Source organism: Engraulis encrasicolus, chromosome 2, assembly GCF_034702125.1.
Source record: "Engraulis encrasicolus isolate BLACKSEA-1 chromosome 2, IST_EnEncr_1.0, whole genome shotgun sequence".
In the NCBI taxonomy this organism is placed as follows: Eukaryota; Metazoa; Chordata; class Actinopteri; order Clupeiformes; family Engraulidae; genus Engraulis; species Engraulis encrasicolus.
In genome coordinates, this window is record NC_085858.1 from 48934873 (window position 1) to 48960803 (window position 25931).

Consider the following 25931-nt stretch of genomic DNA (forward strand, 5'->3'; position numbering starts at 1 on the left):
AATCTAGAGAAAGCACTGGGGTGCCATGGAGGTGTTACATTTCTGTCAAGGCTCTGCCATTTGATGGTTGAAAGGTGCTGCTGGCTTCCCCTCCCTCGGAGGCTTCTTAGTTTTCACCTGCTCTTACTAACACTTTCATGTGTATGTTTAGCATTGTTAAGGGCACGCTGCATTGACAGGAAATGGTCTAGTGTTATTTTCGAAACCACACATGGTGCTGATGGTGGTGCTGCTACTGATACTAGTATATATGTAGTACGGAGGAATGTCAGCCAACTATCGTAAAATTTGCTCTTTGGTACTTTGATATGACATATAATTGGTTTGCTCAACGCTTTCCTTTCCATGAGGTTGTCCTTTGAGAAGCCAGCGTTAAACCAAAGGTGAGTAGAACGTCTAGTTGCTACTATGGCACAAATGTGTGAGATAAACCAAGTCTGAGTGAATTTCTATGTTACAATACACAATACATGTTTAGGCCTTTGTTGTCCAATTGGCTGGCATGAACCCATTACGTAGACCATTATAGTCACGTGCGTCGTGCCATCATTGTGAAGAATTTGGGTGATTGTTAAGAGGATGCACTTTATGCCAGTTGCACTCTAAGTATAGACAGACTGGCAGACAACTTCGGCCAGGAAACCTTGTGCTTTCAGTTCAGTTTTCTGAGAAGTGCAACAAAAGAAATCATTCAAGTGTTGTAAGTAGATGTTGCTTGTAAATTAATGCTTCATTAATAGAATTAGGCCTAAATGCAATTTCACTTCAGTAATTATTGCTGTATACAGGCAATGTTTTGAAATGGATTGATTGATGAATGTACAATTACAATTACTGAAGCATAACTACTTAAAAATGATGTGTTCCGATGTGTCTTGCACATTAGGAGATACTGTATACATCTCCAGCGTAGTGAGTTTTGTTGGGGTGCTATTGGGGAATGAAGTGCACAATGTTGAATCTCATCATCCATCTCATCTGCTTCCAAGGTATTTTTCTTTTATCATGTTTTTATTCTTTTACCATATTTCTATTTTCATATATATATATATATATATATATAATTTTATGTATAAAGGCCCTATAAGATACTAGCCAGGCTGCGCCCTCCTAGTGACGCAACACCTTCGGCGTTTGCAAGTCTATGATAATCTGGCAAATAAAATACTATCTTTGCCACTATGTGACTCCATGTCCCTTCAATAGGATGCACAACTTTTTGGTATTGACCAAATGTCCAGTGTGGAATGCTTGTATATGTGTGTCCTAAATGTTTAAGATGCTTTGTCTTGTATGTGTGGAGATCACTTATCTGCAAACCAAATCTACCTTTGGGTACTAATAAAGTTATCTAATCTAATCTAATCTAATCTAATCTAATCTAATCTAATCTTATCTAAGGTACTGGACTAATTCATTTTCACTTCGCTTAATAACGACCAGGACTCTCACCCCTTAATGCACGGCGTACCTCCCGTGGCCCGCTGTAATAGACATTGAAAGTTAACTATAGTACTACACTACTAGGACAGTGCACGGGGCCTTTAGTAATACGTTACGACTTGCACATTGCCATTCTGTTAACAGCTAATTTATAATGCTGTGTCTTAAGGGGTTACATTAACATCAGCCAACCGGTCAAATGCTGGTGAAGTTTCTGTTTGGCTGGTAGAATAGACCAACTAACAAGCCACTTTGACTCATTAACATTGTTTTGGCAAATATTAGTATGTACAAGCCATTTTGGCTGGTGATGACAAAAGTTATGAATTTTGATGAACATTTAGAGCCCTGATAAGAACCAGTGTGTAAATGTGAAAAATCAGCATGACCATGTTTCTGTCAAATAATTTACAAGCCGGAAAATTCACTATAGGCCTAATAAAGTCTGCTTTGAAAACGTAATGCTACAAGCACTGAGTGAAGAGTTAATCTTAATAGAATCACACATCTCTATATTTGCATGTTTCCCAAAGAATAGATGTCTCTTTCCTATGTGAGCAGCAGTGCCAATTTTTTTGCAATTGTCTTTCGTGACTGACCAAGTGTACAGTATGGTGGTAACAGCTTTCCTGCCTAAAACATAACCGATTCCTTAGTGTTAAAACTTGAAATAAGGCATGACTTTGTATGAGTTTCATCACTGTCTGGTAGAAACTATGTAATGTCACCTTTTACAAATCACTGTGATTCTTTCTTTCTTTCTTTCTTTCTTTATGTAATTCTTTCTTTCTGTATATAATTCTTTCTTTGTGTATTCATTTATTTAAAATAAATAATGATATGTATTGAAATATTGATTGATAGACAAATATTGGTCAGTTTCCATGAGTATATGAGTTGAATTAATCATTTAAAATAGGGTGGTTTAATCTCAGAAATTCCATAGTTAAGGGTGATAATTATTGTGACTTGTGACTTTAAATACCAATATAAATGGCCTATACTTTAATGATGCAATATTTAATAATTTTGACAACAGTTTTTTTGAATATGTAATTTTTAAGTAAAAAGTGGAGTTATGAGTGTTTCTGCTGGACATCGATGATTTGTTATACAACTGTAGTAGTCTGCTTTTCACCTCTCCACCTTATAATCCTTTTCCGTGTCCAGCCTATAGATCAGTGGAAGGCACCGATGACTGGTGGGCCAAAAGTCCTGCATCTGTAACGGCACTGAAAACCTCCTGTGTTGTATTGCCCTGCACTTACAATTACCCGGTATCAGGCATTACAGAATGGCTTGGAATCTGGTTCAATGGAGACACATCCACAGACGCTGTCAGAGTGTATGACCACGACGCCTCAAGAGTGGTCAACCGTTACTATTCTCGAGTCTCATTGGTCGGGAAGTTAAATGAAAAGAATTGCTCACTTAAGATGACTGGCATTACAGACGGGGACGGAGGATCATACTGGTTTAGAATTGAGATGGGAGAACATAAATACTCCTTTATAAATTATAAAGTGGTCCTTTCAGTCAAAGGTAGGTGGCGTGAGGGACTGCAACACATATTGCAACTTTTGCCATTTTCATGTAGTTTTGATGCTTTTGATGTCTCACATTACTGCACCAATGCAATTTTAAAAAGAGATGCATCGGATCCAAGATCTGGATCCGGATCCGGCAGGATAATAGGGTTTTTTCACAGGGTCCGGATCCGGCAGGATCTTAAGCAGTCGATCCGGTATCCGACAGAATCCTAAAAATCAGGATCAGGTACCTCTCAAGCTTTTATGTAGCCTAGGCTTTTCAGTCAGTCTTTCACAACCCCAATCGCTGCATGGAGTGAAAGCTCTTTTGGAAGCGGCCGTTGCAAGCAGTGTGGCAGTAAGCCAATGAGTCTAAAAAATAGTTTGAGCCAGCGTAATAAAAAGGGCCCACGTGTACGAGTAGGCTATGTGTTTCAACCCTTTCGTAGGATCCGGTATCTGGTTCCGGATCCGGCAGGATCTTAAGCAGTGGATCCGGTATCCGGCAGGATCCTAAAAATCAGGATCTGGTGCATCTCTAATTTTAAATGATCAATACAGACAGTAATACCGGTGAAATAACTGCTCGTGAGTAAGGCTCTCTGTTTATGTTTATGTTTTTCTTTTTTGCCTAGATGAAGCTGACCGTCCATCACTGTCTGGAGTGGAACAGGAAGTGAGATCGGGAGACAGCATGACTGCTTCCTGCTCCGTGTCTCATTCCTGCCCCCCTCACCCTCCCACTTTCACCTGGAACATCGATGGCACCGTCACCAGCCAATCAGAGGAGCTGAGCGATGGACAACACAAGCTGACCTCCAGTCTGACCTTTGTCGCCGCCGCCAACCAGAACCAGCAGCCAATCACCTGCTCTGCTCAGCATCACGGCGGGAAGACAGTCAGCTCCTCCCATGTCCTCAGAGTTCGCCGTGAGTTACTCCCACAATACGCAATACAGCAGGGCCGGTTCTAGTCAATATGGCCCCCTAGACGAGCACCCCTCTTTGCTTTTGGTGGAATTAGAAATTGACGTAAACTGGTGTTTAGAAATTGGTGTAAACATAGTGGCATATCTGATCGAGCACAGCTGATCTACTACCTCGATATGTACTGAGTGCACATTCATAATGATTGTCAATATGAAGCTTAATGCTTTATTTCACTTAATGTTCAAATTCTGTGGGACTTGGCGCCCCCAAGACATTTGGTGCCCTAGGCGACCGCCTGGTCTGCCTATGCCTAGTGCTGGCCCTGCCATACAGTATGTTTATTTATCAAAAGAGGTGTCAACCTTGGGTTCCATGATGAGCCTGTCTGGTCATAACAAGTATGTTGAGCTAAGGAAACACACACATCCACCTCAGTACCATTGGGTGCTGGACGAGGTAAAGTAAACCAACATCGGATGAAGGGCATGCTGTCCGAAACGTCACATTAATGAAAAGAAGTGGGAGCCTTGGGTGTTGTAGACTTCCTGATCATGAGTACTTACCATAAGGTTGATCATTTACTCAATTAACTCACCATCGTTGGAGGACAAATATGGCACCATATTTGACACCTCTATTCTGGTATCAAAGTCTGTATTCAGTCCAAGCCAACCCAAATTACTAACGTTGCTCAACTCTTCAGCAGGACAGGACAGTTCAGTTCAGACAGTACACAATATATTGATGTTTTCCTCTAATAAGGATCTTTTACCCTTTTGGGGGGTAAATGGTGGTCAACCACCCCCATGAACACCTCCCAGTAATCCCTCCCATGAGCACGTACTTGTAGCAATGAGTTGGGTGGCCAGGATAGTTTAGTTCAAGATGTGCACAAAATATTTATGTTTTTTTCTCCTGACAGCTCAATTTGCCATTTCTTTGGGAGTCAGGGTCAACCACCCCGGCGAACCCCTCGCTCTAATTCCTCCTATGAGCGTGTATACTTGTAGCAGAGAGAGTTGGGTGGCTTTGGGCGCCTGTGTGCTCCTCTCTGAGAGCTAATTATGGCTTACATAAGAGGATTAAGCAGCCAAAATGGTTGCAGGCGGAGGTTTAACAAAACACACAGAAGTGCGCTTCAGGTAAATCCCTTTACTGAAGGACCAAGGAAAACCTGTAGGGTCAGGGATTCATAATATTAATACGCTGGTGGTGCTTTTCATTGCTCGATCTGCTCTGCTCGAAGATGGGCACGCTCGCTCTGTGGTAGGCCGCCTGCCCTGCTCATCGGCCACCCACAGGGCCATTATAAACATGCAAGAGGCGAGATGCAAGGATCACAGGGGGCTCGTTCGGATTGGGGAAAAAAAACTCACGACGTTGATTTGCTAACGGCAAAATTGACACTGATTAAGTCTAGCCTGGCATCCTACCTGAAAAATTGTGATGGGCTAATATACTAATTTTTGCATTAAAATGCACTGCACAGAGCTTGATAGTGAATAGGCAAGATGGTTGGACAGAAGAAGATATTGTCTTTCTTCTTTCTCTCCCAAATTGCACTCACCATGAAATATGATCATAAAGCTCATCACGAATGTTATTTTCAAAAACATGCACTAAAAATATGTGCGACCTGTCAGTCTTTTACTAAATAATAAGAAGCCTCTACGGGGTCAAGGGAAAAATGATAGATGTGTCATTAAAATGAGAGTGCATTTGACGAAAGGCAAGCACTTTGCAAAAGGCATGACTTAATAAAGTGAGGGCATGCTTTGCAAAGTGAGACAACACTTGACACCCCCTAAAAGAGATATTATCTGGTCTGTCCCGTGCCCCAGTAAAATTATGACATCTTTTAAAATAAAAATGCAAACATCATCCAAGTATTTCCAAGTAAGTAAGAAGGCTCTTTCTTTTACAGTAAACACAAGAATGTTTTTGTGCCCTAGGCATCGAGTATGTAACTAGTCTGTAACTATTCTCTAACTCGCTTTTTTCTCTATTCGCAGACGCTCCAATAAATGTCACGATTGACCCCTGGGAGCCGGCGGTGCTTGAGAACAGCTCCGTAACGCTGAGCTGCTCCGCTGTAGGGAACCCTGCCATCTCCAGCTACCGCTGGGGAAACCAGAGTGGGAGTCTGCCTCCTACGCAAGGAGCTGCCCTCACCCTGCCCAAGGTCACCAGGGGCATGCGCACCATCAGCTGTGTGGCTGTCAACAGCGAGGGGGAGGCCACCTCCAGGGCAATGAGCATTAACGTGGAGTGTGAGTACCACCGCATAGGATGATGGGTAATGTACAACAGTCTGCAAGCACTGTACATGGTGAAAAAAGACAAGTACTTCGTTACTGTACTGAAATAGTTTTTTTTCTGGAATTGGTACTTACTTGAGTAAAAATAAAAATGCAGACTTTTACTTTTACTCAATTACATTTTTTGACAATTACTTGTTGTACTTTCTACTCCTTACAATTCTAGAAGAAGACTTTGTTACTAGTTACATTTATCCTAGGTTTTCCTGTTGTGTTTCGTGGATATTTGAGTAGCCTCAGCTGCGGGCAGGGAGGTGGGACCAAGCCCCTCTTCCAAACTGACACCCAGACAGAAAAGATACGTTAAAAACATTAACAGGACTTCATAGTCATGTTCAGATACAACCGAAAACCATTGCAGAAACTTTTTCCTATTGGATCAAATAGGCAGACATGGAGAAAGACAGCCATTGCGTGAGTAGACCTACTTGTACTTTTGTACTCAAAAAGTACATTTAAAAGTTAGCACATAGGACTTTTACTTAAGTACATTTTTGGTGTACAACTTTTACTTTCACTTTTTTTACTTAAGTACACAACTTCAGTACTTCTTCCTCCTCTGGCGATGTGAAGGGTGATAGATAGTAAGCATAACCGGGCAAATACACAGACCGCGACAAGAGCTAGGTGAGCGACGGAAGTAATTGACTTTGTAATGAGTCGCGCGACAAAAGCGATTCTGGAGACTAGAGGCGATTCACACGCAGAGAGCGACAGTTTGTAGTTGAACTCCTGGCTATGTTATGCTGATGAGCTATGATGCGGTTCAGCAACAGACCGCGACAGCCAATGACTGTATAGAGGTCAGTGACCACAGCCAATGGGAATGTTTGAATGCTTGCATTCTGCTTGTAACAGACATACTCTTGTCGCTTCAATCGCTCGTGTCGCTTGCTGCTGCACAGAAACGATTCTCTGTCGCTTCAATCGCGTCGCGGCCTGTGTATTTGCCCGGTAATGCGGCTGCTTTTGGTAGAGAGGCAAGAGTACAATAGCTTTGAGGACATCAGGAAATAATGGGTACTGAAGTGTAGAAATATGGTAAAAACAAGTGAGTATTGTGAAGGATGACAGTCGCCTCAGCTCAGTGTAGCTGTTTCTTCCAGTAGTATAGATTATTAATTTATTTATTACGTAGCCTCTTACTGCAGATGGGGTCGCCGGCGGGCCTATTCACTATTTGCTGAAAATACAACTACATCATAACAACATTGCTATGACGGTGCAGAGAGCCTTAAGTAACAGATTAAGACATAGACATTACAATTTTGGTGACATTAAGGTTATAACATAGGTGCTGCGCTAAGGGCTTAAAGAAGTAAAGCCTTGAGTACTGAAATAAAAAGGATGATGGTTACTGTGTGCAACTACACAGCCACGCTGGACACTAATGTAAAGGATGATGCATTAGTTACATGAGTGTAGTTGCTTGTTGCAATAGCAGTAGAGATTCGTAGCCTCTTAATGCAGATGGGGTTGCCGGCGGGCCTATTTAATATTTGCCGAAAAATCCTCAATATCATAACAACATTGCTATGACAGTACAGAGAGCCGTAGGTAACAGATGAAGACATAGCCATCTTGTTTGCTACTTCAGCACCTCAGGATTATTTAGTTTAGTTTATTTAGTTTAGTTCAACAGGGACCATGCACAATACAATACACATTGATTACAGAACTAAAAAGATGGCTTGTGCCAGATTATAGCTATATAGCTAATTTCCACATGCAGTCCCTGGACAGGTAAAACAAATATTAAAATATTTGTTTTACACACACACACACACACACACACACACACACACACACACACACACACACACACACACACACACACACACACACACACACACACACACACACACACACACACACACACACACACACACACACACACACACACACACACACACACATTAAAATGGCATACAGTGTGAGTCATATATATTTTAAAAAACACATGATATTTAATGTTGACAAGACTGGTTGGCTAATGGCTAATATCCATTTTTTCACACCCCTTGAGAAGGCCTGATAATCAGTAATACTTTTTAGGTTACTGGGTAGACTATTCCATGTTTTGGTTGCCCTGAAAGAGAAGGCTGACTGAGCAAAAGCAGTTCGTCAGATTGGGAGACTACAATCACCCCTAATGGTGGATCTTGACGTTCTGCTCATCAGTTCAGAGCAGGGTTGAACAAATGTTCTTAGAGATGTCTTATTTACCGTATGCAACACTGCAAATTTACACCTCATACATGTACATGTATGTGCTGCATTTAGCGCTTAACACCACAGCTGTGGTCAACAGTTCAAGAGGGAGTGGACTGCTCTGAAAGGTGTTGCATGTGGTGTGATCAACATGATGAACCCACTCTAAGCTGGTGTGTGAATAATACATTTCTAGCTGTGTTGTTAAATTATCCCCCCAGCCAAATCTGAATAGGGGAAGTGAAAGTCAAAACCCAATGGTCATTGGAATTTCACTGTCATTAGTTTGGATGTGTGTCATGTAACCAGAATGAGTCAAAACAGTAAATTATGAATTGAAACCTGCTGGTATCTGTGGACAGTTGCTGAATAGCAAACAGGAATTGCAGCTGTCATGCTCAAGAGGCCAGAGTGAAACGGTGTGAAAGGAGGCCATCCTCTAGCCTTCCTGTGTACAGCCGTTATGTTATAAGCAGTGTAACTTGCAAAAGAGAAAAACCAACAAGGTCGGTGTCTGCGCCTACACTTTAGACCCGTGTATTACTTGGTGTGTGTGTCCACTCCCAAAAAGTAGTCAACACTTGAGGTAAAAGGAGGCGCACGCAAGACTTGTGTGAAAAATGTATATTGTACGACACATTGAGAATGGACTAGGTCTGAAAACGTTTTTGACTACAATATACATTTTTCACACAAGTCTTGTGTACGCCTCCTTTTTTCATTACCTCAAAGGACTTACAAAAGAGGAAATGAACATCTTCAAATGTTTGAGTAGGCCTACAAGTACTGTGGAGTACACAGACATAACAAAGTTAAGAGGAAGAATGTTTTTGATGAGTAGAGTTCATTTTGGAGTCACTGTCCGCAAGCTTTTTAAAGGTTGAGAGGGATGCCCCTACTATAGTGGCTAGTGCTGAGTACAGCAGCATTTGTTGTTTTGTACAGTGCTGGCTGAAGGCTGGACTGGGGGAGAAATAGGGCCCGGGCACTTTTGGCTTAAAGGGGCCCCCTCATGATTAGCGGCGCAGAACTGACTCACCGGTGCGCCCCGCACCCTTGTGGGCCAATATTTTCAGAAATGTTTTTTAAAAAACTTTTACATTTCTGAAAATAGGGGCCCTTGAGGGTGCAGGGCCCGCCGGGAAATGCCCGGTATGCCAGATGTTCAGTCCAGCCCTGGTGCTGGCTGAAGGCTATGCACATTGTCTGGCTTTCATCAATTGGTGCTCCACTGCTCCAACACACAGACAAAATCATTACTCCCAGCATACATCGTAAAAAAACCCAACCAAACAAACAAACAAACGAGGTAAACAAAAACAATTACAAGATTCCTCAAAGATTCCAAGAGTTCCTCGAATAACCCAAAGGGTCTCTAAAGAACCTAACATATGTAAAAGTTTCAGTTCCTCAGAGAATCCTTATGCCTTGTTCACATGCGACCTACGCTAACTGAGGGACGGAAATCATCATTTCTATATGGAGGGTAAGCGAACTGGGCAACCAGAACGAATTCACCAGGGGCGAAGTGAACTGAGCGACCAGAGCAAATTTCTATGATTAAAGTCAAGCTAATATTGTGGTAATGAGCGATATGGTTCGGCGAAAACCAATTGGAATATTCATATCTCTGAATGTCCCAGGCTGTCAAGCCAGAACCATTCTGTGATTAGCTGAATCAAACATGTGTGTCAATGTCACATCCAGAGCGAATAAAGCAAATTCATAACAAAACTTCTTCAACTACCTCTGCTACCAGGCAGTCAGGGCCATCGATAGGCATAGGCAAACAAGGCGGTTGCCCAGGGCGCCAAATGTCTGGGGGCACCAGTAACATCCAAAAGTCCCACAAAATAAGAAAGTCGAGCGAAATGAAGCTATAAACTTTACATTGACCATGACTACTTATGGGCACTCAGTATACAGTATGTAGGTATTAGAGTGGATGTGTTGAATTAGATGTACGACACTATAGATGCGAATTTCTAAATGCATAAAAAGGAAAGGGGGCCCTCGCCTAGGGCACCAAGTTGACTAGAACCGCCCCTGCAGGCATCGTAGGTCGCCCTTGGTCTGGACACAGCATTAGGGGTTCACACTGGAAATCGAAAGGTCCCTGTGGGGATTCAATGAACAAAATTCAAAAGACACCGTACACTGCTTACTTTTCTTTACTTTATCTTTTGGATAGTTCGCTCCGAAAAATAAAGTAAAGAAACTATCCGAAAAATAAAGTAAAGAAAAGTAAGCAGTGTGCGGTGTCTTTTGAATTTTGTTCATTGATTCACCTTCTACTGCCTCACACCTGCACCTGCATTACTGAGGGCTTGTGCACAAGAACTCTCTTGAACTTTGATCGTCCCTTTGGGGATTCTTCAGTTTGCCGCTGTGGAGGAAGGCCCATAAAGATTGTCAGAGGAAGCTTCTAGAAAAGCTTGGGGTTCTTTCAAAGCACCTACATCTTCATCAGAGACAAAGCTTTAGGGCAGTGCTTCTCAGCCTTTTTTGCACAAACGCCCCCTGGACCTCATCCTAAATCTCCCAATGCCCCCTTGACCTCATAATAAGCCCGCCAACGCCCCCCTTACTATTAAAAAAATGAAATGGACTAATGCCCCCAATGACAACTAAGCGCTGCCTACTCTCAACTGTATCCTTCTCAACACTGTACTATAGTGCATATATGGAAAAGATTACATATTTTAACACAATTAATGGCAGCCAGCGCTTGTATAGAAAGTCTGAAGGAGTCAGTTGCCATTTGTCATTCCTCCCCCTAAAATTGATTAGAATGCAGGAAATTGCATCCAAAAAAATAAAATAAAAATTCTGGGGGAGGGCCCCCAGACCCGCCCTCCAAATAGTCCTGTGTTACCCTATGGTAATCAGATACTCAGGCATTGAGAGGTTACACTAAGAGCTATGTACAGATGGTATGAAGACCGACAGAACATGGGTGAATTGTATAATCTTGTGGTATTTCAATATGCTAATGCTGTATAATCTCCATAGTGTAACACCCACAGATCAGCTAGAGAAAAACGTTGTCCGTATGGTCACAAATAAATCTGGCCATACCTTTTTATGGTGATGATGGTCAACACCTTGAGCAAGGTTGCTAGGAAACAACATGAACGCCTCCTAAATAATCTGATAGGCGATGAAGTACCCTGTTGATGATTTCCTTTTTTACTGATAAGAATCATTCCATTCTTTAATTTTTTAAGTGAGTACAGCAATATATTGGCATCATCTAACAGAGATGATAAGAAACAAAACAGCATCTTCAAGTAACAGTGCACATAAATAGTTGAGATATGTATCATCACCTTTTACTTTGCTAGTGTCAGCCTCTCTCTCTTTCCCCCTCCCTCCCTCCTCATCCTCCTGCTCCTCTTCTTTTTCTTCTTCTTCTCTCTCTCTCTCTCTCTCTCTCTCTGTCTGTCTGTCTGTCTGTCTGTCTCTCTCTCTCTCTCTCTCTCTCTCTCTCTCTCTCTCTCTGTCTCTCTCTCTCTGTCTGTCTGTCTCTCTCTCTCTCTCTCTGTCTCTCTCTCTCTCTCTCTCTCTCTCTCTCTCTCTCTCTCTAGATCCTCCAAAGGTGTCGGAGGAGTCCCTCTGCAGCGCTAGCTCCTCAGGCACTCGGTGTAACTGCACGGTCGTGTCCAATCCACCCTCCACTGTGAAGTGGGTCTGGGAGCACGACAATAAAGAGTCGCCTAGGATACAGAGCGGCGCTGTCACCATGGCCATTGATCTCCTGCCCGCCGGCGTCCGCGAGGTTGGATGCCTTGCCAAAAACAAACATGGCGAGACGTTGAAAATGCTCCATGTCAAAAACGGTAGGCTTTGTGTTTATACAGTTTGTATTTTCCAGAACAGAGAGAAAAGATGAAATCTACTGGCAGAAAATTGTTTTTTTACTGATGGGTTGATTTAGGGTTTCACCATAGGACATACGGAATCAAGTGTGACGGAGGTGTTCCTGCACAGTTCGTCCCCCTCGGGGCGCGAACCTGCCACCTCGTCAACCACATCGGTTCGGCAATGGGAGTCACAGTGCGAGCACGCAGAGCTAAAGGGCCGGTCCGATAGCCCAATGCTACCGCACTGTATTGAGGCTTCGGGAGGGAGGTTTACTAACATTCCACGCTATACACTCTGCTAGTTGGCCTCCATTACACTCTCTCCCCTAAACCTCACTCCCATCCCATCCCATTCCTGCACAGTTCGTCCCCTTCGGGACATGAACCTGCCACCTCGTCAACTACATCGGTTCGGCGGTTCTGGAGGGAGGTATACTAACGTTCCACGCCACACTCTGCTAGTTGGCCTCCGTTACATAAGGCCTCTATGTCCTCCTATCACAATGCTCTATGGGTGTAGCAAGTTTTTCGTTTTGTTTTTGAATCTGTGTAGCAAGTTGTTTGGCGGAGTTTGAACGTCAATGGCTATGTTTACATGAGGGTTTTAATTCCAAATTGATAATTCAGAATTAAATTGTTCAGTCGAGTTTACTTTGATCCATCATTTAATTCCGAATTGAGAAGTGTTTACATGACATTTTCAAAGCGGAATTAAGCTTTATTCAGAAATAAATAGAGTTCATTCTGAATTAAATGTGCCATGTAAACTTGGCCAATAACTGGTTCCACAACACTGCATATGGTGTGGCCCCCAGACTCTGCATATCATGTAATTACAGTATCTGGCTTGCCAAGTTATTTCTCCTAACCTGGCTCTTGTCAGGTCTGTGTGTCTCAGATTCTCTGGAGCAAGGCGGACTGAACCACATTCATTTGGCAAGTGCCAGGTTAATATTTTTCAGTCTCCTCTGAAAAAGGGGCTGTGGTGGCTTACAGTAATACACGGTTAGGGAGTTTGGATTGGGATGGAAAGGTCACATGTCATGTCTGAATCGTGTAACAGTGGGGGGGAAATGGGCGGGAATGCTGAGTTGCCCTTGAGCAAGGTGTCTAACCCCCGGCCGGGAACCCCACACTGCTCCAGGGGGAGTGTACCCCGTACTCGCACTAGACAACTGTGCTGTGCTGTAAGTCGGCCTGTATAAGGCCAGCAGATAAGTGTAATGTAATGTGAAGAGGTGTCAAGCTGCAAAGGTCAGCTCTCTCTAAAGAGTGAGTGAAATTTCTCCTACAGTACTTTTACTCGAAGGCAAAAACATATTCTCTGCTCGGTTAAGCACAGTTGACTTTCGAGACTACCGTATACCGTGGAAGTGAAGAGCGCTTCTCCAAAATGCCATGTATCTTTACAAAAATCAAAACAACTTGTGTTCTGATTGCGCCTGTTTTGTTGTTTCAATTTGGTATGGCAAAAATCAGACAATATTAACTCATCTCAAATTGCCCTGATGCTACAGTGCCATTAAAATCAAATTCATGAAAATGATGATTCAGAGTATGAAAATGGCATGAAATTGCATGGCCTTATGAAGTGAAGCTGTTCAAATGGCAAATGCCCCTCTCTCTCTCTCTCTCTCTCTCTCTCTCTCTCTCTCTCTCTCTCTCTCTCTCTCTCTCTCTCTCTCTCTCTCACTCACTCACTCACTCACTCACTCACTCACTCACTCACTCACTCACTCACTCACTCACTCACTCACTCACTCACTCACTCTCTCTCAATTCAATTCAATTCAAATATGCTTTATTGGCATGCCTGTTCATGTCAGTTTTGCCAAAGCTTACAAATAACATCAAAATGGGTAACTGAACATTACGTCTCTCTCTCTCTCTCTCTCTCTCTCTCTCTCTCTCTCTCTCTCTCTCTCTCTCTCTCTCTCTCTCTCGCACAGACCTGCAGTCCGTGTATATATCAGTGGGTGTGGCTGGACTTCTGGTGCTGATGGCTATTATAACTCTCACCGTTATTGGACTGAGGAAGCGCTCCAGGAAACAGCAGCAGCAGCAGCAGCAGCAGCATCAGTGAGTGTTGTTATTTTCTGCACATAACGATGTACACAAACAAGCACATACCCATGTGCGAACTCTCTCTCTCTCTCTCTCTCTCTCTCTCTCTCTCTCTCTCTCTCTCTTTCTCTCTCTCTCTCCCACACACACACACACACACACACACACACACACACACACACACACACACACACACACACACACACACACACATGTAGAGTCATGCACACACGCGCGCGCGTGCGCGCACACACACACACACACACACACACACACACACACACACACACACACACACACACACACACACACACACACACACACACACACACACACACACACACACACACACACACACACACACACACACACACACACACAGAAAATAACAATAATAACAATTACCTGTACTGTTCTCACCCGCAGGCAAAATAAGGAAATGGGAAATCCTGTCTATTATGAGAGGTAAGATGTACAATTGCAGTGTGTTTCAGGTTGAACGCATAATCTACAGGCGTAGACACGACAGCTACTGCTCCCTTGGCTTGGCCTCATCGCTCAACAATTTTTCTCATAGTTTCACAGTCCCTGTACCATTACAACATTTACTACTACTACTACTGTACTACTACTAGTACTACTGCAACTGTACTACTACTACTACTACTACTACTGTACTACTACTACTATTAATTATAACAGTGGCAATAATAAAAAAATAACATCAACATCACCATCACCATCATCATCATCGCCATCATCATCATCATCATCATCATCGTCATCATCATCATCACCACCATCTTTTAATCTCACCACTCTAGGAAGCATCCAGGTGGAAAAACACATTCCGAAGCGAAAGAGGAAGATCTCAATCTTCACCAACAGAAAGATCAAGATGTGTACGGCAATGACGCCATGACACAGGTATATTACTGTGCAATTCCAATTCCTACTAAACCTATTACTAGTCCTATGGTTAACATTCCTATTCCTATTCCTATTCCTATTCATATTCTTATTCTTATTCTTATTCTGTTTCTTCAGCTATTCCTACTGCTATATATATCACTACTATTATAGCTATTCAGCTATTCCTACTATTATTCCCTATCACTAATGCTATTCCTACTCCAAGTCCTATTGCTTTTCCTATTCATAATAATCATATTACTATTAGATATTACTGTTGATATTACCTCTCCTATTACTTTTCCTATCCTATTCCTGATATTATTCCTAGTCCTATTACTTTTCCTATTCCAATTCTTCGATGCTGAACCTTTATGCTTGCTTCCAACAGAAAGATCAAGATGTGTACGGCAATGACGACGTGACACAGGTATATTACTGTACAATTCCAATTACCATAATATTCCTCTTTCTGTAGCAGTGGTCTCCAATTATTTTCCCCAAGGGCCAAATTATGTAACACAAATGAGGCCAAACAAATCGCACAAATGTATCGTCACAAATAGCATACACTTATGTTTTTATGTGTTACAAACTCATGGCGGGCCAAATGTTTTTCATGCCGGGGCCGGATCTGGCCCACGGGCCATTATTTGGAGACCAATGTTCTGCAGTATTCCTATTCCTAATAATCATATTACTATGAACTATTACTATTGATTCCCTCTCCTATTACTTTTCCTATCCTATTCCTGATATTATTCCTAGTCCTATTACTTTTCCTATTCCAAGTCTTCGATGCTGAACCTTTCTGCTTGCTTCCAATTTGTGCTCTCTGACAAGATGTGCGGTGCGCGGCCCCTACGGTAGCAAGTCTGCAAGGGCCTGGCCTGCAGCTGTCTGGCAGTTTTTAGCATGGTGGTGAACAATGACCTGTAACGCCGGCCATGAATACACTTCTGCTGACAGCAAGCGTGTGTGTGCTGTGCTGTGCTCCCTCGCTCCACAGATGGGCTGGGACGAGTCTCTCTCTCTCTCTCTCTCTCTCTCTCTCTCTCTCTCTCTCTCTCTCTCTCTCTCTCTCTCTCTCTCTCTCTCTCTCTCTCTCTCTCTCTCTCTCTCTCTCTCTCTGTGTTTCTCTCTCTCTCTCTCACTCTCTCTCTGGCCAGAGTTGGCCAGGCTATTTGTCTGTGCTTTTTAGGTCACTGAAGCGCACTGTTTATTTTCATATCAGCTCTCACAGAGACGAAAAGCCACATGAAAGGACAAGATAACACTAGTGTGTGATATTGGCTCAGTTTTCAGCAAATGTAAGGGGAACATATCAGACAACAGAAGGGTAGAGCTAAGGACTCAAGAGATATAGCAACAGGGACGTCTGCAAGAGCTCAAGAGACACAACACAGGAACGTCTGAACTCAGAACTTAATGAATACCCTATGGTGTGTGTGTGTGTGTGTGTGTGTGTGTGTGTGTGTGTGTGTGTGTGTGTGTGTGTGTGTGTGTGTGTGTGTGTGTGTGTGTGTCTGTCTGTCTGTCTGTCTGTCTGTCTGTCTGTCTGTCTGTCTGTATGTGTGCGTGTGTGTGTGTATGTGCAGCGTGCATGCGTGCATGTGTGTTTGTGTGTGTTTACGTGTGCGTGTGCATGTGTGCGTGTTTGCCTGTGTGCGTGTGTGTGTTTGTATCCTGTGTGCGCGTGTTGGCTTATATGCCTGCCTGTGTGTATGCAGTATGCACATGTGCATATATGTATATTTCATTTGCAGATGAGGTATCAGTGACAACACAGTCACTTCAATTTCCCCGAACATTAACTTGCTAAAGATGGTGGCCCAGATTATTCATTTGACGCTCAGTGCAGATGCACACTAATAATAACACGTCTACACTGTGGTAATAGCAAGTCTACACTGTACAGTGTGTGTTGTGTTGTGGGCTGGGTAGGGTAGGGTGGGTGGGGTGAGATGAAAGTGTGAAAGGCAGAGAAGAAATTAGCCTGCACTCAGAGTGCTGGAGTGCATTTCTCGAAACCGAAGTTGCTTACTACATTAGCTACTTTGTTGTTTTCAATGCGTTTTCCCATTGGCAACTACCGAAGTTGCTAACAGGCTAACAACTTTTCTTTTAAGAAATGCACCCCTGTGTTGTTGTGAGGGGGGGGGGGGGGGGGGGGGGGGCTGCTGAGTGGGGGACAAATGGGTCAGCTGCCCTAGGCCCAGGAGAAGGGGGGGGCAATATTGGGTCCCCATTACATTGTATTGTATGTGCACTATTGACTGGCTTTCAGATTACTTTGTCCCAGGTCCGGGCCCGGTCAAAGCTGCCAGTGGCCCTGGTTGTGTGTCTGTACTGTATGTTGATCTGCTTCGCTCAAATCGTCCTGGCCTCTATTATCTTTGGAAACTATTATGTTTGTGCAAAGTATGAAATTAGGTGGTGGGCTGGGCGCCGCCAATGAACATGCCTTTTTGCCCCACGCTGTCTCACCTGATTAACTGGAAAACATACTTAACCGCTGCAGTGTGCGCTCGCTCATACATAACCTTATTATCATGCAGACCTCCATGTTGTTGTTGTTGTTGTTGTTGTTGTTTCCCAGGTGGAGGGAGAGGGAGACGATATCTACGCCAACACATCAGTGAGTACCCGGCTCCAACTCCCATGGCTGTCTTTGTTTCAGATACAGGCACACACAGCGCACTTCGTTGGGCTATTTGTCATAATTGAAAAATAAAATGTATCGGCTACAGTACATAGGGTAGTTTTATATCTGTGTAGCCGTCTATGCCGATGTGTGTATTTATTTATGTTGGTATTTACATGCACTCACTGATGTGTGTATTTATGTTGGTACTTTGAAGTCAGGGTTAAAGGTACACTGTGCAGGAAAGGGTCAAAAGGTACAGCAACTATGCTGCTCATTGTAATTGGGCTGCCTATTGCCAAATTTGATCTTTTCATAGAAGTTCACAAAGTAATAAACTATTATTGTCTAGTATGGCCCAAGTACAGTGAAGTACAGCAGCTAAAAATGTCTATTTCTGGAAATTCAAAATGGCGGACCATGTAGAACATCCCCCTTTTCATGTACGAAAAGTGCAATTTTCCCAGTCACAATGAATACTGAGAATTTGATGGTGGTGGTAAGTATGAATGGGTAGCATGAATTCTGGAAATTACAACTAAAAATTTTCACAATGCACCTTTAACAAAGAGAGATCAAGAGCTTCAGACCTTTATTTCCTTTGAGATATAACATATCTATCTATCTATCTATCTATCTATCTATCTATCTATCTATCTATCTATCTATCTATCTATCTATCTATCTATCTATCTATCTATCTATCTATCTATCTACTGTATGCACATATTTAATGTATGTATGGGCCAGGGGGGCTGGAGCGAGACGGATAGAGAGTGAAAAGATAACACGTTTAAACAGACTGTTTCCAACTGACTGACTGAGCGAGCGAGCGTGCAGCGTAGAGTAAGATGGAGAATGGTGTCAGCGTGGAGCTTGGCGCGGCACTGACTGTGTTCAGTGTTGCCATATTGGGCGGTTACCCGCCCCATTGGACTACTTGGGATGGTCGTCTGCGGGTAAAAACGGGAAAAATTGGCCATTTGGCGTTTTTTTCTGCATTTTTTTGTCCATAGAAATCAATGCAATTTGTTGAAATTGGGTGGAATTTAGCGCATTTTGGCGGTTTTTGAGAACCTTTTGGGCGGGATTTGATCAGACCCATCTGGCAACACTGACGGTGTTCTCTCTCTGCTGTTCCTGTGTTACAGTACGGCTGTGATGATGCAGAAGCTCCTGATGACATTTACGCCAATTACTAGAGCCCAGGAGGCAGCGCGGCCCGGCCCGCCCGGCCGAGGAGAACCAGAGAGCTGGAGGAGGGGGGAGGCAGCAGGGGATCCCCGCCGGGCAGTCCCCCAGCTTCATGCAGCTCCTGGCAGGGGTGCCACACTGCAAGCTTAGCTTAGTGTAACGCCATCACCAGCCACATCCACCATCCTCCAATTTCCATTTTGAAACACTGCCACATAAATGAAATGTTATATGCGGCCTATCGTACCGTACGCATGTGGTTCCCAACCGTTTATATGAATGAAATGTTATATGCGGCCTATCGTACGCATGTAGTTCCCAACCGTTTATCTAAAATGACCAAAATTTTTACCTTTGGTGGACACCCTCACACACACACACACACACACACACACACACACACACACACACACACACACACACACACACACACACACACACACACACACACACACACACACACACACACACACACACACACACACACGGCATGCCCTATTTCTCCCCCAGCCCAGCCCTGTGTGGTTGGTATCCCCATGGGCATACAGTAGAAACCATCAAAATCCCCTCCTTTCCATCTCACGTGTACGGAATGGAAATGATTACAATTATAGCCTAGCGCTGTAAATACAGTAAACCTATTACCACCAATGCCTCTTAGGGGGTTCCCCACATGGTGAGTAAAATAATGTGGACAAGCGAGAACGTGTGTAGGCTATACATATATAACGACGCTGGTCCCATACTGTGGAGAGCGCAGCCTTATCATTAAACATGAATGGACCAAGGGACTCCTTCTGAACACGATTGACAGGAACGTTGAATTTACGTAATCCCCAACCAACAACTCTCATATGGTATGATAAAAATTTCCCGGTGCGATAAAGGGGTGCGCACTGATAACTAGCACATAACTTACTGTGCACATACATTATTGATTAAGTCAGACTTGCGGGAAGCAAAGGAATGGTAGTGAATAGCAAACAGGCTGGCTTAGGATGCAGACCGCTTTGACCGTATGTGTGAACTACCCACTGGTGCAAATGCATTAGCTCAGCTGTAATACCAGGGATTCTTTAAGTATATAGAGATATGCCAATGTAATAGGTTGCTATGGGCACCTAACATGACCAGGTTCCGGTCTGCCTGAAGGGGCGTGTCATAATACTCCTAGCAATGAATAGAACAGTCCTTAGGTCTGCCTAGGTCTGCCTAAAGGGGGATCCCCGCCCCCCACCCCCCCCTTGCAATAATAGAACCCGGAAACAATGGGCCAATGGAACCTCTCTCTCTCTCTACTCTCTCTGGTAATACTGTTCCAGTGAGAGGAACCAAAACTGCAGTGGGGAAATACTACAACTGTGGGATCTAAAAATATAGACGATATTTTGACCCTTCCAGTGCTCCGTTTGCTGCTTTGACACCATTGTGTAAGTTAAGGTGTTACAATGATGCAGCCTCTAAAACATTGCACAATATTTAGTCCGGTCCAAATGTTCAGTTTTGCGGGGTTTTTTAAGAGAGAGATTTTGAGACTCTATTTTCTGCAATATTACAGGTCACTATTTGGCTCTTACACACATACTATCTGTGACAGTGCATGCAGTATTTTATGTTCAATTCAGTCTGACCAACCAGTAACTCAACTGCTTCTGTGCCTAGGGAATCATACATACAGTACATGAATATTTTACATGTCAGCACACATCCTCACAGCTAGTTGTCTATATCTTATGCATTCTACTCTTGCTGTTTGACCATGTCTTGCTTTTAACTTATTTATATTATTGCATAATTCTAGTCTTTCAGTTTGACATTGTAGCCTACATCACTTTGGCCAGTTCTTGCTGCTTTTAATTGTGCTTTATAAATTAAACTCACTTACTTTATTACTTACTATCTGATTGGTTGTTAACACTGTCCAGTCATATATTAAGGCATGTGGTCAGTCTGATCATATACAAAGGCACCTGTTGGCTCCACCTCTGACAACTAACTTTCTGTGGAGTCTTCGCCAAGACCAATCAATTAGCAATGACATCACACAAGTTCCGTTTTGAAATTAAACCAGTATAACCGACTACCAGAGGCTTGTGTATATTTTTTTTTTATTTGTGTCTGTCTGTGCCACTGGATGCAACTTACTATACTGTTTAAACAAATTCCAGTGCAAATAGACATTAAAGTTATGTGCATTATCATGATTATCTTATATCTGCTTCAAAGGCACTGAATCGAAGGTGTCCGACCTCATGTGAAAAAGGCAGATTATGGTACGCCCACCCAACCCCTAATCTTTGCCATTAGGCTACCCTTTGTCTATGGTAGGCTACAGTCATGGGTAATAAAACGTACAATTGTACTTACTGTACTGTAAGTTACATGATATTATACACCTTGTGAAACTAGGTGCTTACAGTAGCTACAAGAATAATTTAAAGTTAGTGCAACATGCCTGTCTTTGCTTGTAGTATAGGCTACATTATTGCTATTTCGCATGTAGGCCTACAGTATGTTGTCCCAGGGACTCGTGTTTCTACTGGCCACGGCAGAAGAGCTTTCCTGGGGACCGGGGACGACAGACGCATTCTTTCGTGTGTGTGTGTGCCCCCCCAGAGGTGCATCTTGTCACCAGGCTAGTAGGCGGGCAGTCGCTTGGGGCCCCCAAGCCTATAAATGGCGGATAAGCTAAGTCATTAAATTGCAGTAGTGGTGATTTGTTGCTAATTTTCATTATTTTGTTGGGAATTTTCATTATTTTTATTTTTTGCCTGGGGCCCCAACTTACCCTAGAATCGCCACTTTGCCCCCCCCCCCCAAAACTGCACCTATTGAGCTGTATCTTGTATCATGATCAAATACCAAATGATCACGGTGCAGGTTATTATGTGTGGTATCTCTTGCTTTTGAACTACAGCATTTCCTCAGATCTAACAAGAACGAGCAGAGGAAAAAAAGGGTTACTGTAGTTAGAGTCGTTCCCATGTGAGAGACTAAAAATGAAAAATCCAGTATTTGGTGACTCCATTTTCCATTGGGGGACGGGCAGGCAGGCACTCCAACATACCAGAGCTAACTGTCTCCCCTGTGGTCTCGTCATCAGTGGTCAGGGGTAACATCCCCAGTCTCACGTCTAATCAGTCATGTGTAATCCCCTCTGTGAGTTTAACAGAGGTGATTTTCACTCATTAACCCTTAATTCATCTAATACATGTAATTAATCTGCTTAGCTGAAGGACTGTTTGAATGGGGGATCAGATGTTGCCTGGTTACCACCACCAGACCTAATCACAACTGTCTTTCAGATCGGAATGATTGTGTAGAACTGAAGGCAGTAGTGGAGCTCCCAGGCTAGATCAGATGGTGTGTGACAGGTCTATCTGGGGTGCGTTTATCGAGAGCATACTGTCGTTGTTAGCCAGTTAGCAACATGGGTAATTGCCAATGGGAAATTGCATCGAAAACAACAAAGTAACTAACGTAGTTAGCAACTACACTTTCGAGAAACACACCCCCTGATTTGGAGATGTTCCCTGCAGTGCTGGATCTGCAGTATCTCCATTTTGTAGAATGTTGGGAAATTAACATTTTTGTATTGGACATTCCATTGCATTGCGAAATGCATTTCATGTATGTTCTCAAAATATTTGAATGACAAGAATTCACACATAGGACCTCTGAACAGTCATTTCATTTTCAATAATAAAATGCAAAAGTCAAAAATGGTGGACACACCGTTTTACAAATAAGCTCTTTCTTAATGGGAGATTTTGGTACCAGATGGGACCTGTGTTTCTTAACCCCCTAAGACACTGCATTATAAAGTATCTGTTACCAGAATGGCAATGACCAAGTCGTAATGTATTACTAAAGGCCCCATGTACTGTCATAGTAGTGTAGTACTATAGTAGTTAACTTTCAATGTCTATTACACACAGGAGGTACAGCGTGCATTAAGGGGCTACTGGGAGATTTTGGATTTTGTTTTTTCAAGTATGACATACTACCATTCTTTTTTCGATTTAAAAACTCTTTAATTTAGAAGGCATGGTGTAAAAAGGAAAACAAAATCTAGGTTTTTTTTATACAACACATTATCATCAATATTAAATACATACACGCTTTCCAAGGTGGGCAAATATGTACAGTACACATGACAGGATGCCTCCTCCTCCTACAGGCTACTAATTCTATGTATGTACAATAACACACAGATACGTCTAGTGCATACCAAATAGCTGGATGCTAACGAGGAATGTCCATTCTTGGCTGTGCAATTATTATGGCTGGCTTTGTTCTGCAACGTCTAATAATGACACAAGGAAGGTTTTGAATACCAAAGTAATATCAAACAACAATAATCTCTCTCACACAATCACGCCTATAAATATTAATGCCATGGTAATGAGGCTTTGGATATGAAGGACTTGCAATATAGGTCTTTACATCTGCCATGAGCATTGGAGACTATTTAAAAAGGAGAGAAATAGAATCACCAATGCAAATGATATGCAATGCACTCAGGCATTAGTGGTACATTGTTTTTTTTTCTTTCTTTGTAAGCAGAATCTGTTCAATTCACAAGTCTTCAGTGGTACTGAAAAATTAAAGAGGATCGATCAGAAACGTGATTACCACGGGTATTGAATTGCTTTTCCCCTTCTCATCCATAATGCACAGGTGGCTGAACTGAAGAACACCTTCATCACAAAGCAATCCCATTCATTAGGGAGGGGGAAAAAAGCTGACGTTCCACTGGCAGACAAAGTGTGACTCAGTGATTGTGTTGGGGGGAGAAGAAAAAACTGCTGATCTGAACTGATATGTAGTGGTCCTGTTTGGCACAGATACAAACAGCTCATCAATCATCCTATAACAATACCATTATCATTTAAAAAACAAAGGTATCTCAATACATTCATCATCGCTTTCTCAAGACTTGATTGGGAAAAACAGAAGAAGGAAGGGTGCATTCTTTTCATTGGTTTACCATCAATCATATAGCACACATTTATATATCTTTCTCATGTTATAAATGTATTCAATGCATACTCATCCAGCAGGTGAACAAAAGGAAATAAATCAATGGATTGATCATAGCGTACTGATCATCCAATCAGTAAGAAAAAAAAACAAAAAACGTTTGGTCCTGGAGTTCTGTACAAAAGACATAAAAAGTACACCGTAGGTCTAAATAAGATAGACGAAGACAAAGCAATAAGACTGGCTTCTATATTACTTACACCTTCTGTAATTACCAATGCTCAGTGCAGAGGCGTGCACTTTGTGGTCCATTGCACACAGTAATAAAAAATCATATGACACAAACTCTCAATGCCACAGAGAATTTCCGGTAACACTTTACTTAACGCCATTGTCGTAAGCATGTCATTACAGTGTCATAATAGTATCATGACACAGTCATAGATAAGTCATAAACATTATGTCCATGTCAAAAACATTTTATGACTGTTGGCCTTAAGTGACATTCGGTTATGGCAAAGACAACCTTGCCATAACCGAATGCCACTTAAGGCCAAAAGTAATAAATGTTTATGACATGGACATAATGTTTATGACACATGCATAACTGTGCCATGACACTATTATGACAATTTAATGACATGCTTATGACACCAGCGTCAAGTAAAGTGTTACCGAATTTTCACACACAAAATGTACATAGAGGTACTGCATGTTGTACAAGAAGAGCCTAACAAACACACCCACACAACAAAATGACAAGTCACAATATACAAATACAAACAGACGTCTAAAAAAAAAAGTATCAAATTTATTTGGCTTGGCATGGGACATTTCTACCATTGAGACTGGATCTCAATAGCAAATATCCCATGTTTTTAAAGGGGCACAAGGTAGGATTACGTAGTTTGGGCGGTGCCCGTGGCATGCCTGTCTCAAAATCTACACCATCATGAAAAAATGCTGTTTAAATAAGCTCGCTGTGAGAATGTTTTTCATCACAGAATGCCAGCAGTTGATACAAATCTGAATACGGTATGTAAAGCCATTTTTCGTATGAAAAGTGTTTCCCATGACCAGCGGACAGACTGTCAAAGTGGTCGTGAGAATCATTGTTCACTTACTAATGACTCAAATAAGCATTGGCTGACTCGGAACAGTGATTAATTGAATTTTTAATCCTACATAGAGCCCCTTTAAAACAGTATTAATGCACACGTTTAACTACAGGCCACCAGAGTGAGGAGGAAGGAAGCGTCTCCAAATGTGATTGGCCAACACAGTGGCCGGGCCACCTAAAGTTGAGTCTGCCTTTTTTAAATCAAATCAAAACACAAGGCTACAGTACGGTATGTGAGAAAAAAGATAAAACTCAAACACACAGACCAATTTGCTTTTCCCTTATTCACAACGTTTCTGTGTTAGTCCTTTGTCAGGTAAAAGGCCTAAGACCGAAATGTTGTGAGTAAGGTGCTGTTTCCACGTAGCAGGATATTTTTTTAGCAGGGTATTTTTTTCTCCTGCTACGTGGAAACGCAACATGTGGATAAAAAAAATCCTCCATTGTAACAAATGCGTTTCAGACCCCTAAACAGGATATTTTTTTCTCCTGCTATTTTTTTCTCCTGCACCTGGATTTTTAAATATCTGCTACGTGGAAACGGAAGGCCAAAACCAATGCAAAACCAATACAAGCAGGAGAAAAAAATATCCACATATAAAAATATCCAGCTACGTGGAAACGGCACCTAAGTAAGTAAAAGCAAAATGGTCAGTGTGCAGGAGCTTTATAGTTTTATGTCTGATAAATGACCTATGGGTCATCTCCAACGCACCTGCTA

The 25931-nt window shown here is 42.5% G+C and overlaps 2 protein-coding genes across 3 annotated transcripts in view; one reads left to right on the forward strand and one right to left on the reverse strand.

Annotated features, from left to right (window-relative positions):
- Positions 1-611: 611 nt before the first annotated feature.
- Positions 612-19472, forward strand: LOC134463185 (Schwann cell myelin protein-like). Of its 2 annotated transcripts, XM_063216425.1 has the most exons (12): positions 612-700; positions 887-989; positions 2614-2985; positions 3608-3901; positions 5914-6171; positions 12018-12269; positions 14243-14372; positions 14784-14822; positions 15182-15284; positions 15661-15699; positions 17869-17907; positions 19065-19472. In XM_063216425.1, exons 2-12 carry the CDS (start codon positions 941-943, stop codon positions 19113-19115), a joined length of 1626 nt encoding a protein of 541 aa, XP_063072495.1. In that variant the 5' UTR covers positions 612-700; positions 887-940; the 3' UTR covers positions 19116-19472. The 2 variants fall into 2 exon arrangements, with proteins under 2 accessions (XP_063072495.1, XP_063072487.1); XM_063216417.1 differs by lacking the exon at positions 19065-19472 and having other exon boundaries at positions 17869-18007.
- A 5264-nt stretch (positions 19473-24736) lies between these two features.
- Positions 24737-25931, reverse strand: part of itga3a (integrin, alpha 3a) — a 104691-nt gene continuing 103496 nt past the window's right edge. Inside the window, exon 27 of the mRNA XM_063190157.1 lies at positions 24737-25931. This exon is cut by the window's right edge and continues 387 nt beyond it. The gene's annotated coding sequence lies outside the window, so the exon portion shown is untranslated.